The 21,658-nt window shown below is 36.4% G+C and overlaps 2 protein-coding genes and 1 long non-coding RNA gene across 3 annotated transcripts in view; 2 read left to right on the forward strand and 1 right to left on the reverse strand.

Moving 5' to 3' along the window:
• LOC135218976 (NADPH oxidase 4-like) overlaps window positions 1–14,382 on the forward strand; it is a gene marked incomplete in the record, with an annotated part of 231,949 nt that extends 217,567 nt beyond the window's left edge. The window contains 3 exon segments of the mRNA XM_064255415.1: window positions 1,661–1,844; window positions 14,012–14,112; window positions 14,242–14,382. Coding sequence (XP_064111485.1) covers window positions 1,661–1,844; window positions 14,012–14,112; window positions 14,242–14,362 — 406 coding nt within the window.
• On the forward strand, window positions 9,305–13,758 carry LOC135219771 (uncharacterized). Its single transcript, XR_010315507.1, has 2 exons — window positions 9,305–12,580; window positions 12,666–13,758. It is a non-coding gene; the product is annotated as an uncharacterized LOC135219771 (long non-coding RNA).
• Window positions 14,383–14,442: 60 nt separating the features above from the next.
• The window catches only part of LOC135219770 (large ribosomal subunit protein uL18-like), a 29,604-nt gene continuing 22,388 nt past the window's right edge, over window positions 14,443–21,658 (reverse strand). The window contains exons 5-7 of the mRNA XM_064256823.1: window positions 17,571–17,748; window positions 14,807–14,881; window positions 14,443–14,620 (exon numbers count right to left, since the gene is read on the reverse strand). Of these exons, the coding sequence (XP_064112893.1) occupies window positions 14,471–14,620; window positions 14,807–14,881; window positions 17,571–17,748 (403 nt within the window). The 3' untranslated portion in view covers window positions 14,443–14,470. The remainder of the gene's footprint in view (window positions 14,621–14,806; window positions 14,882–17,570; window positions 17,749–21,658) is intronic.

The raw sequence follows: 21,658 nt of genomic DNA on the forward strand, positions 1-21,658 counted from the left end.
AGGCATATACACAGCATGAAATAGCCACTACGGTATAGAAGACCGAAGGAGATAAACGAAACACGAGGCGAGCCAGGCCCCCAATCAGGATGCCTATTATTGAACCTAAAAAATGGTTAAAACAGATCCTGGCTGGCTAAAACAAGTGTATAACCTTTTGGGGTACTTAACTTAGCTGCGGTGATTGCTTGGAGTTCCATCGTAAGCGAAAGATAAATCCAAAATCACACAAAACACAGAGCAAAAGAGAACACGTGTGGTGTGGGAGGTCGCCTAACGTAAAGGCAATGGGCCACGAGAGGCACTAACTGGGACGGTCGGTTGGTCGGGAGGGTGTGTAGTAGTAGTTGCTGGCGCCGGCCGTGTATCAGCTCTCTCAGGGAGGGGGATTTTGATGGAGAATTCTAAATGACAAGAGGTTCGTGGTAGTGGTCTCACTCGCCCCAGCACCATAACGACACCCTCTTTTTATTTAGGGTGAGCGAGTCAGTTACTCTGACATCCCCCTATTTTTGTTTTTTCTCTGGTAATGTTAGTATCATTTACCTAGAAATAATGAACTTAAGGGATTATTTCACGAAGCGACACGAACTGAGCCCAGAAATGTATTTAGTCACAAACATAATAAAAGTCTCCAATTTTCAGTGCCAAAATGTGCCAATTTCCAGTTATCAGGCTGCTACATACCTAACAGGGGCACCATTAACTGGTTATCGGGGCCAAAAGCTGGTTATTGGCACTGACAAATGCCAAAATTAGCAATTTTCAGTTATCGGCAATTTTTGCTTATCATCAAGCAGTGGGAAACAAAACCCCCAACGATAACCAGGGGCTGCCTGTACTATTTTGATATTGACGGTAGTCTAACTTTTAAAGAAATATTATGTTAGTATAACATTTAAAGAAATGTTATTAATACATCAAGTCACAGAAACCACAATAAAAACATGAGTTTTTACTTTATTGTACTACGTACTGTATTTAAATTCTTAAGTGTGTGTGCTCATTGTTTACTCTCAATCGGTCGTTGACTACTTTTACTGTCTGTACATCCCTCCTCACCCTGCTTGAAGGCAATCTGTGAAATTCACTAAATTCTGGGAACTGTGGGTTGGTTTCCCCTCTCTTACTGCTAGGTAGGGTAGCTGTTTGTGACATCATTGTTGCACGGAAGCATCCCAGGCACGTGGCTGATTTGAAAATGATACTTATGAGTAAATTTGTATTAAATCAAAGTTATCCTGTTGGTAAAATGTATCTCAATAAATACTTGCTCATGATAAAACAAAAACATGTTATTTAAACTTGTGTTATTTGAGGTGATTAGAATTGAATAATGAAATGTACTTATGAATTTTTGTTGAATTTTGTATTGTCATCTAATTCTTCAGGTTGTCTGACCTGGAATTGTTTAGATTATAATTTTAAACAATGAATCACAAATGGTCAAGATAATTATAGTTCTTCAGTTCCTGGAGCTGTCTATTTTACACAGAATAAGGCTAGGATATTTATGCTATTGTAATTATTTAGAGGAAATACATATTTGAAAATTAGAATACTCCTGCAGGTGTAGCAATGCTGTTTTCACTTACTGCACTCCGTTTGCAACAATACAAATAATGGTACAGAATGAAAAACTTTTCCTTTTTATCTTCAGATGGCATCCAACTAAGTGGCCAAACCGTATTCACATGATATGGGTGGTAAGGGATGCAAGGCTCTTACTAGTTATTGCACCTTTGCTCTCTAGTTTGCTTCTTCATTGTTGGCAGACAAATATGGAGGACTCCATTGAACTTCGACTTCATGTAACCATACCTACATCACAAGAAGTTTTGCAGGTAAGGTATTAAGGTGTATTTAGAAGATTCATGTATCACAAATGGGGTAGTGGACAACCATATGCGCTTTTGATGTGAAGTTTTTTCTTACTGGTCAGCTATAGCCAAATAATTGTTTATTAGAGTGAAGCCTTACTTTAACGGGCTGATATGGGGTGGGGGCAGGTGGAATTGAGGGGAACATTGTCCATTAAAGTGAATCATTGTTTTTTTGTGCCCTAAGTGTTGTTTATTGGTAGGCTAGCCTTGGCCTAGGTGCAGTAACAACTGATATACATGAAAAGATACACATTATGAAATAAACTGATAAAGTTAATAAAACCATTTTCACCTTATATATTATTGGCATATCTTCATAATAAATAGCCTATTCAAGGAATAATTCCATATCAATGAAATAAACTTTTATCTATGAGAGGCCATTCGATAAAATGTAAACATTATCTATGAGAGGCCATCTGATAAAATGTAAACATTGATTATTCGGTTGCGTTCACAGCAACCTTTATGTTTCGTTAACCTTTCAGAAATTTTAATGGTAGTGTAATTACGGTAGTAGTAACATTTAGGATAACATAATATTCATTTTTAATTAAAAATACATTTATCATTTTGGTGGTAAATAACTTTTTAGAACAATGCAGTCATACGAACGATAATTATAGTACGCATAGTGTTGATGTTTGTGATCGGCGATGAAACGTAAACATAATAGAACTATTTTCACCTTGTATATTATTGGCATAACTTCATAATAAATATACTATTTAAGGAATAATTCCATATCAATGAACGTAATAAATAACCGGCAGAAATTGGAAATTAACCCCTTAATGTTTGTTACAGTATTTTGTTCACCTGATTCTTTTCATTTGGGGTGCTAATAATAAATTTTTTGCCGGATGTGTTAGTCCCACCCCCGAGCTTTCCAATAAATTCAAAATGGTGGCTGTAATGGCTGCCAGCCATGTGTACTTAGGAGGATTATATTAGTGGCTAAACCTAGGTTTCTGGGTATGAAGAATCCAATGTAACCATAACAAATAGCATAGAATCACTATTTATGCGAAATCAGCCACAAAATTTATGTTTATTTGTGCAATTTTACATATTTCTGGCAATAAGATATTGTGACGAAGTGCTAAGCATCTGGTTACTGCACTTACCATTTGTACTTGTAAGAGCAAGAGACTTAATCCCGGGTTGGGGGCACCATTTATACTAGGTGCACGGTTTGGTCAAGTACCTGATCACTAGTTACCTCACAACAGCCAGACACCTGAACCTTCATCACAAATACAAAACGACTGAATACTCTAAAGGTAGCAGTGATCCCTTATATAGAACTTAATAATTATCACATTGGAAATCTAACTAAGTTCATTAAAACAGGTGTGAGGTAATCTTTTTTTAAAGGGCATCACTCCCTCTATTTTAAATCTAAGTATTTCCCTGGTTCTAATTCACTTGAGGAATACAGCACAATTACCACTATATTTCTACCTTAATAAAAACAAAATAATTATACTGTTAGTAAATGAAACTCATAAAAGTTTTAAATACAAAAATTTATTTCTAAATTCAAAAATTATAAGTGAAATTCACAATCTGAGGGAAATTGTTATTACTGGAAAACAAAAGTTTAATTAATTCTTGAATTAATTATTAAACAAAATTAAATCAAAGTTTATCATGAAAATTAGTTGATCAAATTTTAAATTATCCAAGTAAAATTAAAATGATAAAGCAATATTAAATTCAAAAAGAAACTTAATTAAATGCAAATTAATTCACAAGTGTCAGATTAAAACAATTATACAATAAGAAACATTCAAATTAATTAAACAAAATGAGAATATAAAAACATAGAATAGTATGAAAAAGCAATGATTGTACAAACGTTAAATACATACCGCATAAACACTTCAAAAGAATAAAAAAAAAAAATGTTCGATGTGCAAAAATGGAATACATAAATTCTTCTGAGTGCAATCAGAATTATAAAACACCATACTCTTACCACAGCAGTCTCACTCACTCAAAAAAAAAAAAAAACAAAAAAAAAAAAAAAAAAAAAAAAAAAAAAAAAAGGAGGCCTGTAACCATCTTCAACACTTTTGTGGCACCACACAAAAATAATAATAACACTATGTTCAGATTCCACAAACTATGATGTTACTAAGAAATTAAACCTAGTGAGGGACCAATCTCAAAATATGAGTTATGTTATGGTAGAAAATCAGTGTTTCTTGAGAGAGAGAGAGAGGAGAGAGAGACGAGAGGAGATGCCGGATGAGAGAGAGAGAGGAGAGAGATGAGAGATGAGAGATCAGCCTCTTTACCCCACAAGGATCTCCACAAGGGTCTCAGAATAGAATGAATTGTTCTGTGGGTGTGAAAATGGGTGGTGAATGGGACCTCTTGTCTAGGTGGGCACCCATATGCGTTAAATATGGTCTCATCATCTGCGCGACATCACAGAAGATTCCACTCACACTAACCTGTTTATGAGTCTACAAGTCCTCTTTTGACAAATTGAAAGTGATAAGAGTTACTTGATCGTGATAGTAAACAGTTTCATAGCAAATGTTACTGCAAATAAAAATTAAATGATATTGTTGTATGGAAGATTCCAGAATGATCTAATGCAATCTCGAATATTTCTTACATCATCCTTCTATAGGAATCTCCCTTTCAGCTGCATCCTGTACGGGATGGGTTGGCAATAAAAAATAAGCTTAACTCATCTATTTTCAAGGGGTTGAATAGCAACTCCTTTTGCTCGAACATAGCAACCTCTCCCTGGTATCCTATGCTACCTTCTCTCTCTGCCTTACGTATGTCTCAACTAGGAATTATAAATTATTTAAACATATTATCTTTAAATGTGGGAATCTGAACATAAAAATATACATTTTACAACGTTATACAATTTCTGAGGGGAGTTAATTGTATATTTCCAAAACCATAATTGTATTACAAAACCCAAAGCATAAGAATTTTCAATTTTCTTAGCACTAAATATAATTAAATTATATAAAGCCTGTTGATTTCCAGATACTAATTGTCAGGCATAAATAATAGTGATAATGGAAAAGAAAGCAAGCCAGGAAGTGATTGGATATTTTCTATCATTAAAGCAAGTTTGGTATACAGACCATCCACATTCAGAACTGCAGCATCTGTTACAAGAAGACCCTATCTTGTGTTTTATCACTAAAATTTTATATCCCATTATGTCAATGTATCAAACATTCCCGAGGCCAAGCGCATCAGATGAAAATGAAGGTACATTTAGCTGACAATGTCTGAATTCGTCGAAAAGGTGCAGTAGGCAAGCTCCATGCAGCAGAAGCTAGATATGAAGACTGAATGCAGAGATTTCACAAGCAGAGGTTTAGAGGGTTGTAGTAAGGTAAAAGCTTCTGAATACGCAATCAAAGAAACTGATGAGGCCCTCAAAGAGGCTATTAAGGATGTGGCCCAGAATTGGAAGCAGATAGGTATGGACATCAGTCTCACTGTATCTAGAGTATGGCAGCAGCTCAAACCTTGGTCATTCCAAGTTGTTAAATCACATCTCTGCAACATGAAGGACCTGGTAATCTAATAAGCTGAAGGATTCTCCAAGACAGTGATGTTCCAAGACAGCGACATTGAAGTTGACAAAAAATATAGATGAGGATGATGAAGAATTAGATATAGCCCTTCAAAAAGCAGCTAAAGCTTTCATCAGAGATATGCCCAAGTTACAGGACAAGACTTATGCCTACAAGAAACAAATTTCAAAATCAGTTGCAAAAGCAGCTGTCTCAGACTTTTATAGCTTCTTGACAAAACTGAAAGAGGATTCTCTGTACTTCTTTTCTCATTGGGAATATGATCACTTGTAATATAGAAAAAAACAAAAATCCTATTCTACTGCAAATTGCTCTTGGTGTGTTCTTCAAGAATGACAATAAAATTTCAAATCATTTGTCAAATTATTCCGTAACCTGCAAGTATGATGAAATGTGACCCTTTCAGAAATCAGCTGCTATTGATCCTGTCACCAAGGTATACAAAAGACTTGTCCAGCTAAGCAAGTGGGTGGTTTTCTCCAAATAGTAGCCGATAGCTTTGACCTGGATATGAAAAAATGTAATGGAAAAGCTGATACTCATTCATTAGCCATAATACAAACATATCCCTTATCAAGGGATATGTTTGAAAGTGAGTTGGGAGAATTTGAAAGAATCAATTGGGAAGGTATGTCACTGATTTTCGAAGCATCGCATTTCATCGTAGTTGCAAGTTACAAAATAATTTGACAAATTATTTAAAATTTGTCATTCTTGAAGCGCACACCAAGAGCAATTTGAAGTGGAGTAGGATGATTTTTTTATATTACAAGTGATCATATTCCTAATGAGAATAGAAGTCAGAGAATCCTCATTCAGTTTTGGTGAAACTTTGGTGAGAAGTTACAAAAGTCTGAGACAGCCTCTTTTGCAACTGATTTTGAAATTTGTTTCTTGTAGGCATAAGTCTTGTCCTATAAACGGGACAAATCTTTGATGATAGCTTTAGTTACTTTTTGAAGGTCCATATCTAATTTTTCGTCCTCATCTATACTTTAGGTCATCTTCAATGTGGCTGTTGTATTGTCCTGGAACAAAACTCTTGGAAACTCCTAAAGCTGACAAGATTTCAAGGTTGTTTGCATTGTAGAAATATGATTAAGCAACTCAGAACGACCAAGATTTTTACTGCCGCTATACTCCTGACACTTGTACAGTAAGATTGATGTCCATATTTGCTCCCGATTCTGGGAGCAAATCTGGGGCTTCAACTGTTCCTTTCCTTTGTCTGTGTATTCAGATGCTTTTGCCTTACTGCATCCCTCCAAACCTCTGCTATATATCATGAAGCCTACAGTCTTCATGATATCTAGCTTCTGCTTGGTGGGAGTGCCTAATGCACCTTCTGGACAAATTAGTACTTTGTCAGCTAAGTTATCTTGTCTTTCATCACATTCTCATGTAATTAAGCCCTTGTCTGGCAATGGAACTTCATTTTTCCTTCCATATTCAATTGCACGAAACATGTAAGCTGGTCTCCAATGCTTAGGATGTTTGGGGTCATATCTGACCACGCTGAAGAGTGTTCCTTGAAGCTAAAATCTGGAGTAACAGAACCGGCGTACGTTTTGTACGTATAGATGTATGTACCTTCATTTTCATCTGATATCCTTGGCCTCTTTGGAATGTTCAATACAGTGACATGATATATAATTTTTGTAATAAAATACAACAAGGTTAGGGTCTTCTTGTAAAAGATGTTGCAGTTCTAAATATAAATGGTGTCCGTAAACCAAACTTGCTTTAATGACAGACATTATGCGATCACTTTCTGGCTTGCTTTCTTGGTATCATTATTCTTTATGCTTGGCAAGTAGTATCTAAAAATAAGCTAAGCTTTATATAATTTGACAGATAATATTTAGAGCTAAGAAACATTGAAAATTCAACCATTTTACAGATCAAGCTGCTAGGCAGATAAAGCTACATATACAGGGTGTAACACAAGTTTATACAAATAATTTGGGAAATGAAAGAAAAGTTCATACTAACCATTTGCATTTCAAGGCTTCGTTTATCAGTGAGGCAAATTTTAAAAATAACTGGGTTTTCTTAACGATGCTCTCGGGCAACATGGCATATGCGATGTCTGAGTAGTCAGGGATGGGGGGGGGCTGTTGATGAAGTGCATTATACAACTGGATTGCTAGTCTTTTAATTATGACTTTTTTCACGCAGTTTTATTAACAAAGTAGCATTACAGTCCCTTCAATTAGTAAATCACCTGTGAACAGACCACTGTTATCTAATTTTAATTACTATTAGCTTTATGTATCAAGAAAGTAGTGTAAATGTGCCAGAATTGTTTAATCAGGAGTCAATGAATGATAATGACAGTTTTTTACCTCTTCTGATTACTACATGAATATACTATCTTTTTCAGGAAAGAATAAAGAAAGTGAATTTTCTATAATGTTTCCTTTCTTTTTTCTCTGACAGAGAAACATTTTCTTAGGCGAGTTTTCCCTTTGACTGTGGTATGATGAATAGCTTTATTACCCTCCCCTTATCTGTGACTACTCCGATATCCCATGGGCTCCATCTTACTTGCCCATTTAACCCACAAGGTGCGGTGCGTTGCTAAAATAGACGCTTTACATGCTGCACAAGGACGATGTTGATATTATCGACGCTTTATTTTCAAATATCGCGTTAAATTTAGTCACTCCCCTTACCTCTGTTTGAGTGATGTCAAGTCTCACCAGCCATTCAGCTCACTCTTGAACATAAAGATGACCTCAGCCTAGGGGGTGAGACCAGGGAGGCTTTCATATCCTGAAGTTCCAATGTTCGAAGATTTATATAAATGTTTATTTTGTAAATTTTGGTGATAATGGCTTTTGAGGAGGATGCTTACTCATTTTCATCAAATAGTGATTTCAAGACAGATAATTGTGACAGTGATGATAGTACATTAGTTTAAAAGATATACACCGATGCAACCAATTAATAACTGCTGTATATATTTTGTAATTTAATCAGTGTTTCATGAATACCTATGGAGTAATATTATCATGAAAACATTTGAAATTATCTCTGAATATACTGCATAAAGCATTCCAAAACTAAAATGCAGTTTTCTTTCCAAAATATATTCTTTTATAAAAATTAGTTTTCAAAGGTATTTTATACTTAATTTTTTTATTATTATTCTTTGACAGGGTGATTGCAACCATATATAACATAGGTGATAAGTTCAAAATGAACAAGAAAACATTGGTTCCATTACTGAGGTTGCAAATGCATAATATTGCCGTCGTATTCAAGTGGCAGCCCCCTAGCACCTCTTGGGTTAATATCTGTTATTTAAAAAATTCTCCTCAATGTTACAACCTGTATATCCTTTTGCCAGAAATATTAAAATCTGCACAAATAAATGTAAATCTTGCGGCAGATTGCACATACAAGTGATTCTATGCTATTTGTTGTGGTTCCAATGGATTCTTTATACTCTAAAACCTAGGTTTAAACACCAAAATAATCTTTCTATGTGAATTTGTTGCGAAGTACACTTGGCTGGCAGCCATTTTGAATTTCTCAGAATTCTCAAGGGTGGGAACATCACATCAAGCAAAAATTGATCACTTGCACCCGAAATAATAAGAATCAGGTGAAAGAAAAACTTCAACAAACATTATGGAGTTAGTAAAAGATAGCAGTTTTCCTGCCAGACAAATATTGAAATAAACTTTTATCTGTGCGAGGCCAGCTGACAGAATGTAAAGATAGAATTGTGGTAGCGCTCACAGCACCGTTATTTTTTAGTTTCCTTTAGAAATTGTTAGTGGTAGTGTACGTAGAGTGGTCCTGCGTATTCACGAGATGCGTACTAGACCCCCCCCCCCCCCCCCCCCTACCCCCCCCCCCCCCCCCCCCCCCCCCCCCCCCCCCCCCCCCCCCCCCCCCCCCCCCCCCCCCCCCCCCCCCCCCCCCCCCCCCCCCCCCCCCCCCCCCCCCCCCCCCCCCCCCCCCCCCACCCCCCCCCCCCCCCCCCCCCCCCCCCCCCCCCCCCCCCCCCCCCCGTGAATAGTTAGAACCCGTGAATGTTTGGAACCCCTATAAAAATGCTAAAAACAGCCTATTTTGTTAGTTAAAACTCAAGAAAAACCCACTAAAAATTTTCCTACATGGTTTTTTAATAGTTTTATCACAAAAAGTGCATTTTATGATGAAATTCATCAAAAAAACCAAGAATTTGTGGATATTTATCATAGAAAAATACCACGAATGCGCGAATTTTCCGCGAATAATGCAGGGAAAGGTTCCCGACAGAAATCCGCGAATGTGTGAGTCCGTGAATCTGGAGAACGCAAATACGGGGGGTCCACTGTAATTACAGTAGTAGTAGTAACGTTTAGGATAACCGAATATTAATTTTTCACTAAAAATTCATAATTTTTTTGGTGGTAAATATGTAAGTTTAGAACAGTTCAGTCACACAAATGATAATTATTTTATTGTTAGAGTTTTGTGGCCAGCGATGAAACGTAAACTTTAGGTTATGTTTTTGGAAAAACATGATATAAGTTTCCATTTTAGGCTACGTATTTTGGAAAAAATTTATAATCAGCTTTATTTAGTTTAATTTGAATTTCTAAGGATACAGTAAAACAGCATTTGTAATATCATTCCCAATTTTTCATTAGGTACCTGTTATTGGAAAAACTGTCCTATACATAGATGGCTTTGTAATTTAAGTCACCTTATACTACCCTAGGCTGGATTTTGTCCGTTGACTCTGGGGCCATTAAAGCAAGGTTTTACTTTATGTATTATACTATCATATCAAAATCACAATTTTTGAAAAGTAAATTATATTTTTCATAACTATACAAACCTGAGGTCCTTTACATTAAGAATTGCTTACAGCAAAGCTGGAACACAGCTGTTAAAACTCTCAAAGAAGGTGCTTAGGCTGTGACTACCGTCCGGTAGGTGGGAAGACCCACCTGCCCCGATGTAAACTTTCCAGTTTGCCTTTCGGCCCAGGTTTGATTGAGGGGCGACATTAGGTGGGCCTAATATGTAAAGGACCTCTGGTGTGTAGTTAGGAAAAATACAATTTACTTTTAAAAATTGTGATTTTTTTTCCTACACATAGAAACCCTCAGTCCTTTACACCTATTGCTTGAGGAAGGAGCGGGATTGCTTCTGTGACTCTAACAAGAAAAATAGGAAGGGAGCTAGGTGCAGGGTTACTGCATTAGACAATTCCTATTCTCAGGAAGAGAAGTAGAAGAACAAGGAAGTAGAGGGCCAGTCGCTCACGAATTTTTCTCAGCTCTAGAACCACACACCTTTGGTGAGATGCAACCTGTCCTCTTAAAGAAGCCGGGTAAGAAAACTCAACTTGTTCAGCAGCCACCACAGGTCCAAGGACTTGTGGACAAAGACCCAAAAGTAGAAATAAATAAATGTGGTCCTGATAAGACCTCATCTATCTTCCAGTCCGACATATTCTTCAGGATGCAAGGAATGAACCATGGGCAGATTGTACAGGTGTTGTCATCACCAGTTGCCGAGTACATCCTTCAGAAGATAAGTCTCGCATAGCCCGAGGGAAGACATGTCCTTAGACGTGTGTCTCTCTCAGGCAAGCAGTTATTTGAGAAAAGTCACCATTATCCCGTTAAGGAATGTCGAGCCTTTTTGGAAAGCACCTTAGCATCCTACAGAATAAAGTAATGATTGATCTGATTCATCAATTACGATGTCCAAGGCACACAAAATCTCATCTGATGACCTCTCTCAAGGGCGTGTGCGAAGCAGAAGAAAGGAACCCTTAACGAGAGTCAAATGCTGTCTAGAGACCTGGGGTCACTGTGAAGGCAACTGCAACTGAGGAGAAACAATAATACTTTCTGTGAAAGACTAGGCTGAAAGTGGACCTACGTCTTCACAATCGACTAAGAGAAACAACTCACAATCTGACCAGAGGAAAATTCCCGTTGACGACACCAACCAGCGAAGACTTCTTTGGGGATTGAGGAAGGGCTGGCATGACCATAAGTTCTAGCCAAATGGTTAGGAAGAACTAAAGGTCTTGACCAATACCTGAAGGACAAGGCAGATGCCCTGTCACTCCTGTCTGTTGTTGGGAAAAAGAGCCAGCCCAGATTAGGACAGTAATAAGACAGAATTCCTTCAGGAATTATCACATTTCAAGGATGTTAACCCTTTCATATAGTGAAGGATCACAGATCCTGTCAGGAGACTGCCTGGAGACACACCAACTTGGTGTCCTCCAGGTTCGCTGTTTCTCGTTACGAAAGGAATGTCGTTCGTGGCAAGGAGAACAGAGAGCGCCTGAAGTCCAGATGAAGCAGACAGACCTATCTGGAGTCTTTATAGGACCCCTCCAAGATAAAAAAGAATCTCTCCTTGGCTGGAGAAAAGGTATTCATCTAGTCAAGAAATGCCCTCACAAGTAAGGGTGTGCTGTCCTACAAAAACCCGTCTTTCTCAAAGGAGAAGCTGCAGTTCTATTTCCAAGATTAATGTAGCCAAATTCTGAAGGGGGAAAAAAAAAATTCTCTCTGGCCACCTTGTACCTACCTCTTTGATGAACAACTGAGAGGGTCAAGAGAACTGTTAGGGAGAAAGGGCATTCCTACCTATCCTACTATAAGAACCAGCAAGAGGGTTAGATCATGGGCAATCACCAACTTGTGATAACTGCAGCATGGGGGAGGGTGCTTATGCCATGGTAAAGCACCAACTTGTGGAGAGCAGAAAGTTCACTCGGACAGAGCCAAGCACTCACTTTGGCTGATCTAAGTGAGTCACACCGAATCGAGTGAGCTGAGCAGATCACACTGACACAACTATGGGCAGCACTCATCTGCTAAGAACTATCGATTTCCTCCCTTATTTACTAGTCTCCTTTGAGGCTGAAGCCCCTCAAGAAGAAAGTTCAGAGAGGGATTCTGTCTGCTATTGTACATGCTCAGACCTAAGGTCCCAAGACACAAGGATGGAACCTGACCACACATCGACACACTTATTGGTCTTGGTACTTCATTCATTCTGACTAAACCAGTCTGGAGACCGAACCCCCGTACTGATTGAGAAACGCCCAAGATTCCATAAAATCCCAGACAGTCAGTAAGACACCAGGTGAACGCTCACAATTTATAAAAATCTGAGCAGGAGAGGTCTTCTCGCCTTCCGAGTACACAATTCCAAAGAATCCGAGGCCCAGAAATACTAATAAATTCAAGCATTCGGCAAGACTCCCAAATCCTGTAAGAACAATTATTGGAAGTGATTGCTCTTTCTCATTCAGTGCTTGTGATTACAAACAATCTGAGTGCTCACTCGAAATATAAGGAATTCAAGCGCTCAGTAAGACATCCAAATTTCGTAAGAATGATCATTGGGAGTGCTCCTCTCTCGACTAACAAAGAAATCGAGGAGGAACAGCATGGAGCCAGCCTTAGATGCAGACTTCTAAGAACAGGATCGAGAATGTGACTAGATAGATTGAGCACTCAAGACCTCCAAAATGCCGTAGGGAAATGCAAATTGGAACCCCCCCTCCCCCTTACAAGGGCAGAAAGGGCTTGTGAGAGAACCATTGCCTCCTTGGAGAGAGGCCATCCCCTAGAAGTTACATAGAACTTTCAAAGGGAACCTACTCCTTGCCTCTCCAGGTGTTCGATTCCTTGGAATCAAGACACTAGGTGGGAACTTGCCGAGCACTGGCAAGAACTCAAAAGTGCTAGCAGTAATGCTAGTAGGAAGAGAAGACACATATGAATGTCTCAGCCTGTGCCCGAACTGGGATGGTGAAAGAACTCTGTCACCAGCTCAGGGTGCCTGTGATTTGCTAAACATGTTCACTTGAAGACTCGCAAACAAGTGCCTGACACAGCACCAGTTTAGAGGTGGAACCTCTAGAACTGAAGACGTGAATGCAAACTGAAGCTTGCACTCCCACAGCTCCCGCACCACAAAACCCAGGCACATACTAATAGGTTCATGAGCCTGAAGGTTGGGAATAGCTGAGAGATTCCACTGCCTCCTTAGGAGGAGGCAGTCCCTTAGGAATGCAGCAGGAGGACTTGGAGAGAGAGAGAGAGGCCTTCCTCTAAGGGTCTTCTTTGGCCAAAGGGGGCCCTGTGCAGTTTCCCCGAGACCTCCTCAAGCCTCAGAAAGAGAAGGCAAGGGAGGATGAAGTTTCTTTCATAGGGCAGCTCAGGCCAGAGGCACAGCACAAGCTGCCCAACGACTGGTCATCAGGGCAACAGTAGCAATCTAACGGAAGGGACAGCAGGGGGGGGGGGGGGGGGGGGGGGGGGGACAAAAAAAAAAAAAACACACACACACACAAAATAGGCAGTACCACAGCTTACTAGTGTATCACAGGTACATTCCTGAAGGTTAGGATAAACAACAGCGAGATACCAGACTATCTGCTTTGTTCTATTACTGCTCACTGTCGGCTTAAAGAAGAAATTAAAGATATCTTGCAATCATAATAAATATACTGTCAGCTCTCATATTGTTCTTACTGGCAACTTCTAATCCTATATTTTTTATTTCCAGGATTTGTTTGCTGAAAACTACCCTAGTCTGTTGCCTCGCATAAGTCAAGGTCGACCACAGTGGAAGCACTTGTTCCATGAGTGGTGCCAATCATACAGAAGGTAGGAATCTTGTGCTTGACAATAATGTACAATCTATTTTTTATTTAAGTTATACAGTGCCATGTATGTTGTTAAAATCGGTTAATTTTACTGTTTAATGTCTACACTTTCTTGTTTTACGTCTTCTAGGAAGAAAGTGGGAGTCTTCACCTGTGGACCTCCAAAATTGTGCAGTCAAGTACGAAGACATTGTATACAAGCAGTAACTAAAGGAGCCAATTTCAACTACCACCAAGAGTCATTTTCATAAATAAAACTGAATTTTATTTAGTTATGTTTCTTTTGATCCCCTTACTTGCATTACTAATGAAGGAAAGATAAAGATGACAATTACTCTGGAAAACTTTATTAAAGTTGCCTAGTTGTTCTTTTTCATGGGTTTCTGAAGCTCTTCCAGAGTAGCTTCACCCCTTTCAATTTTGGCCAACCATGCATCTTTCCTTTGTTGTACAGCAGCCCTACGTTCATCATAAGTCAACTTCTTGGCATTCCACCTCTTCTTGACAATCTAAAAGATGAAATCAGCAACTTTAAATAAATTCTCTACATTAAAAAATTATATGCTCTATATTGCATTTAAAAACAAAATTATATATTGTAGTACATTGCATTTAAAAACAACACCCTATTACTTAGGCAGGGTTAAACTAACAATTTGGATCAAACTATAATACCAGAGTCTAGTGATACATACCTTCTTATCAGGCTTGGGTCCTGATGATGGGTCAGCACGAATAGTAGCATGTGCCTTCTTGTAAATTTCCTCCAACTGTAAAAAGACATTTGTTTATACTAACTGAATACAAATGTAGTTAAAAACTTCCATTAAATTAACCTGAAGGTGAGGGGGGAGAACACTGAATATATACAAGTAATGTTTCCATCAATATCTTGCACAACGCAGGTCCAGCCAAACATTTGCTGGGTTAGCCTACAGTTGTATAGCAAATTTTCATTATAAAGATAGGATGAAACAGTAAAATATACCACTACACTAGTAGTATTTACTGAAGCCAAGTTTCAGCTACAATAAAGACTCCAAACAGGTTTTTTAAACAGTTATAGGTATGAATCCTCTGGGATACGTTCCCTATACATTTCCTGTACTTTTACCAGATTTACAAGTAAGTAACATTGATAGTACAGAATACTGAAACTACGAGCTTAGTGAATTAATCTGAAATACTGTAAATGAACATCTAATTGACATGAAAATTTTGATATAAATATTTAAACAGATTATGAAATATAATACAAGGCAAAATAAACAGAAACAAAAGCCTAATTTTAGCAAATATTAATTTAACCATGACACAAGAGAGGAAGTAGACACAAGGATGAGGAAAAGAGCCCGCAATTAATATACAAGGACAACGTTTGACCCTGTAATCACCAGTTCACCTTCACTGTCTAATCTTCAAACAATCTGTACCATGTTTCAGCAAAAGAACATAAAAGTTCAAGTAATCATTTATCCAAAGCTTATTATATGGACCCAAGGGACCAAAGATAGATATCTACATACATATAAAGTATGTTGTACACCTATATTACAGAGTAAAACCATGACAATTTAAAAAAGGAACATGTCCTATGACTGTGTTCATTGAGTAGTGTAATAACCAATCACAGTGCTTCACCCACAATCTCTATATACAACTTATGCCCTCCCAAGAGTATTGCATTGGCATGTATCTAGTTGGGACAGTTGAGAAAAACATTTATCCATGCTTCTTTCAGCCTGTCCCAATTACCAGGCTCTGTGTAGATGAGAAATTGGCATTAAACCATTTAAGATGATTCAACTGTCCTAAAATTAGACTTATGGTTTTGATTTAGTTCATTGAACTTTTTTATAATTTACAATATCTTCACAGATTCAACAAACCATGTCTGTTAAAAAAAAAAAAAAAAAAAAAAAAAAAATTTGATTTTGTTCATTCACCTTTTCTACTATAATTTATAATATTTATTACTTCACAGATTCACCAAAGCATGTCTGCTTAAAAAACTTAAATCACAGCCTCTATTGTAGCACAAATGTAAAACAGGAAGTTAAACATGAAAATTCTTAAAATAAGAGAAAAAAGGATAAGACTTCAACTAATGTTCACAAGAAAGCATTTTTTTTTTTAACACTTGTGCTGCGAGGAAATATGAGCCATTGAAGTCTTATCCAAGAAGTGGGAAGGATTTGAAGTCATCATTCTTTTGTTTCTATATTCTAGTGACAAATGGCAACATATGATTTCTAACTAGGATGATGATCTCTGACATGGACTACTGTCAGTAACCATCAAAACACTACATAGGGAAATATGATGATAGTAGTGAACCTGAACTATTAGATAGTTATTGTGGTTATGGACAAACCAACCCTAGACAATATTTTTTTAAATTTAGGTTTTATCAGAATGATCATGGATCAGAGGAAATAGATGTCAAGCACCACCGGTGGTCTGAGTAACTAATGTGAATAATTTTTATTGGAACACCATTCAAGATTCAGTTGATAAATAAATCGGTGCCAAGTCTATATTGTGAGTTTCCCAGATGACAATTTAGGCTAAGAGCAACCATTCAAGGTCAGTACTAAAGATTTTCAAACAGAATTACAAAAATGGTTACTTTACTCCATTGAGAGGTATCACATAGAAATGAATTGCCAATAAAGCTACATAATTTAGTATTTGAATTATCTACATGTCATTTACATATTTCATCACTACTACTATAATGAAAGTCACTACTATAACAATACTTAATGTAATAGTATTATAATAGTACTAAAAATAACAAAGAATCTAAATAGAAAAATATTAAAGAGCTAATAAGTCAGTGACATTACATTTACAACCTACATACTTTAACACGTTTTTTTCTAATATTTCTCTGTAAAATTACATTTACAACCAACATACTATCACAAACGACAAGAACAAGAACCAACAGCCCCCTCTGCATATTTATGAGCAAATTTACAGACACCATGTGAGAGAGACTTAATACATTCCCCCTTGAAGTTACAAGCAGAAATGAAGTTCTGAGACACCGATGGTTGCTATTAGCAAATTTATGGTTTATAGAAGTATTGGCACCTCTTTCCTGCCTGATTATTTCAAGATAAATGGCACTTAATACTGGTTATCTACAGGATCAATCCGTCCACCACCCCAAAACCTGTTATTACTATTCCCGAGGATCAATCCGTCCATTAAGGGTAAGACAAGTTCTAAATGTTACTGCCAATTGAAATAGTGATAATCATTTTCCATTGAGACTGAACATTGTATGAAATATATATCTCACAAACTGTAACATACACTTATTTACACACAGGTTTGTGCAGATACAAATATTTTTCAGTGACAGTGATTCATTAGTGGTCTTAACCTATTGTGTAGTTATTTGTAACCTATTAGTGCACCAAAATTAGGTAAAAACAGGAAACTACTAACCTCATCTGCTGTGATGCCTTCTTTAATGTAACGAGAGAACTGACGCTTGTAAGCGTCCTCATCGTCATCCATCAGCTCTCGCATGTAATCAGCAACATGCTTACCAAATATGTGATCTCTCAAGACTGCAGCGTTGAATTCCTTTGCTTCCCGGTCATAACCTGGGAACCTCTTCTCACTGTAATTAATAAAATATAATTTAACTCCAGCATTACAAGTAACCCGTTACTGTTGGTACTGGTTACTGGCATTTGGTTTTACAGCACCTGTTCAATATATTCATAAATGAGTTTGACCTTCCGTAAGGTTTATAGCAACGTTGCCTGGTTATCGGTGGCTTAGCCTAAGTACAGAGACCGCCTCATAAAATACAAACATAACAAATATGTATCTTTTCCTTGGCTCTTTTAAAAAGTTATCCTTTACTTTACTTTATCCAATACTGTATGTAGTCTTATATTACTACTGCCTTATAAATTACAAATAGAAGTAAGTATACTTTGCCACGTCTAACTATTTAGTGTATCTCTACAAACTGTATTTATATGGGACAAGGTTACGTTTTGTTATATCAAGTGTTTTTTTTATAGACAAAATATGACTTTAAATAAGTCTTGTTGTGAAACTGTATTTAGCTAATTTTTTGTTAATAGATGGTGCCATTGTAATCATGCTTTGGTTTGGAAAAATCAGATGACATTCGAAGTTTATTTCACTGCATTTAATTCATAGCGATTTTCTTCCTTTTATTTAAAATAAATTATATCCAGAAACTCTATTTACTATATGGGACAAGGTTATGTTTCACGATATTAAGTTTATTAGTTGAAATATGACACATATATATATATATATATATATATATATATATATATATATATATATATATATATATATATATATATATATATATATATATATATATATATATATATATATATATATATCTATATATATATATATATATATATATATATATATATATATATATATATATATATATATATATATATATATATACTATATATATATCTATATGAACTTAATGTTTTTATCTTTTATCGACATGAAAACAATATTATATTATTATTATAAAAGTAGTTTTACCAGACCACTGAGCTGATTTTCAGCTCTCCTAGGGCTGGCCCGAAGGATTAGATAAAATGCCAGGTCTAGCCCTTAGGCCAGAACTGGGACCAAATTGGTCATTCAGGATATATAAAAAAAAAAACCTTTAATGCTGATTGGACGTATTAAACGTTGACGAAAATTGTCTGTCGGGTGCCGAACCGACATATGGTACATCGACGAAAAAGTTTTTTTCAAAATTCAAGGAAAAATAGCTACAGGCCTACCAGCCGAAAACTTTTGAATCACGCGCCTTGGGGAATGATGGGAGCTCACAGATCAAGCTGTTGTTTTGTTTAAAGCGTTACCCAGGCGCGCAAGCGCGAATTTCTTTCTTCTCGCACTAAAAACCACCGTCAGCAACACATTTCAGAAATTATTTAGTCACTTTGACATAATTTTTGCACCATTTTATATCAGCTGTTACATAGAGCTTTATATATGAAAATGTGTGCAATTTTATGTACAATACAACAAAAAAACAAGTCATGGTTGTAGCTTTTATCAGTTTTGAAATATTTTCATATAAATAACGATAAGTGCCAAATTTCCACCTTCGGTCAACTTTGACTACCGAAATGGTCGAAAAACTCAATTGTAAGCTAAAACTCTTATATTCTAGTAATATTCAATCATTTGCCTTCATTTTACAACAAATTAGAAGTCTCAATCACAATATTTTGATTTATGGTGAATTTACGAAAAAAAATTTTTCCTTACGTCTGCGCAGTAAAACTCTTCCAAAAAAAAAAAAAAAATTCCTCCTCCGATTGTCGTGATGTTTGCAGTTTTATATTAGCAGTTACATTAAGTTTTATATATGGAAATGTGCGCAATTTCATGTAGAATACAACACAAAACAAACCCATGGTTGTAGCTTTTATCAGTTTTGAAACATTTTAATATAAAATAACGATAAGTGCCAAAATATCAATAATGATAAGTGCCAAAATATCAACCTTCGGTCAACTTTGACTACCAAAATGGTCGAAAATCGCAATTGTAAGCTAAAACTCTTACATTCTAGTAATATTCAATCATTTACCTTTATTTTGCAACAAATTAGAAGTCTCTAGCACAATATTTCAATTTATGGTGAATTTATGGGGAAAAAAAAAACCTTTCGTCCTTGCGGTAACTTACGAAAAAATCATAAATTTTTTGTCCAATTGTCGTAATGTGTGCACCATTTTAAATTAGCAGTTACATAAAGATTTATATATGAAAATGTGAGCAATTTCAAGTAGAATACAACAAAAAACAACAAATGGTTGTAGCTTTTTTCAGTTTTGGAATATTTTCATATAAATAACGATAAATAGAAAAAATTCGACCTTCAGTCAACTTTAACTCGATCGAAATGGTTGAAAACTGCAATTGTAAGCTACGAATTCATGCATCATAGTTAATATTTTCTCTGTGTTGCTTTGATTGTTTTACAATTTGTTATATACCAAAATCATTGCAATTTAGTGTACAATACAACAAAAAAATAATTAACTCATTAACTTTAACCGTTTTGCTCAGCGCGATTTGTATACAATTATATATGAAATTATTTTTCGTGCTGTCATATATTCCAATATTTATATATGATAATGATATTTTTTTTTTCATTTCTGATGGTTGCATACTAATTTTTCAGGCAATGACAAAAAAAAAAGGAGCCAAAAATGTACTCCCAATCTTGAAAATTAAGCGTGCTGTGATTTTTTGGGAAAAAAAAAATTTTTTTCCCCACTTCGGCGCTCACTCGTGAACACCGCTGGCATATGGGAGACACTTTCAGAAATACAGGCTCGGCGTTTAAGGGTCAAGATACTTTTTTCTCCACTCTTTGTGGCAAAGTTTCATCTGTGTTACCGATGCACGATAATTTATAGTCATTAGCAGTGTGAACACTGTTTTCTCAGCTTCAGCTAGAAATGCAGCTTAAATTTAGCAGTACATACTATATTTCCGTGCCAATATTTTCTTCATAGCAAATAATTGTATAATGTAAAAAAATATACCAGTCCTACTCTACTTAACTGACATCATTTGTAACAAAACTAAGGCAATTATTTACTATTGTACAATGGCTGAAATGCAAGCAAAACTTTATCAGATTTGGTTCAGTTGTGGGTAAACTACTGTTTTCATTGTTGTTTATGGCTATAGTGTTTAAGCAACGATTTATAATGTTACTAATGATACTTTTGTGATTCTCTTTTGCTTTTTCACTTATTTAAGGGGGACGGCCGGCTAGTGCCATTCTTCAAGGACAGGACATTGATATTCATACCACTTAATTAGGTGACTTGGGACATCTCCAATCCGCATATGATTTTCGCCTCTGACCTTCGGTTTTGTGACGCCAGGCCGATTTATCACGAAAATAACCATTTTTCAAATTCTATCTCCTCCCTTGAAAAATATCATCATGTAGCTATCTCCTTCACATTTACCAAAAGATTAGTTCATGGTATCAGCATGTCAATGATTAGATAGCATCATCAATTGATACCAAAGCTGCTACAGAGAATGTGTACAAAATCTGTATCATAAGTGCAGGTATGCCTGCACGTGTATACCTGAACATTAGCAGTGGCCTTAATAGAGGTGCACTGAATAAATATGGATACAATGCCCTATATGGCAAGCTATTTATTTTGGATATAGCCTTTCTCAGAAGTCATGTCCTTCTTACAGAGGATGCCTTTACAGTAAGTCATAAGAGAATTTTTCAACCATTCTATGATCTTTCACAATTTAATATAATTGAAACTTCAGACAATACTATACCACGAGAAGATTTAAAATGTAAATCTACACCTACATGAGATTTAAAACCATCAAAGAAATTAGAGGATGAACTTAATAATAGTTAAACCATGATGGCTTCCATTACGTATTATCTCACTCCTGAGAAGGTAAATCTATGTAGCTTGGTGGAAGATAGCTGAAAAAGGTTATTCATG

This window comes from Macrobrachium nipponense, chromosome 1, assembly GCF_015104395.2.
Source record: "Macrobrachium nipponense isolate FS-2020 chromosome 1, ASM1510439v2, whole genome shotgun sequence".
NCBI lineage: Eukaryota > Metazoa > Arthropoda > Malacostraca > Decapoda > Palaemonidae > Macrobrachium > Macrobrachium nipponense.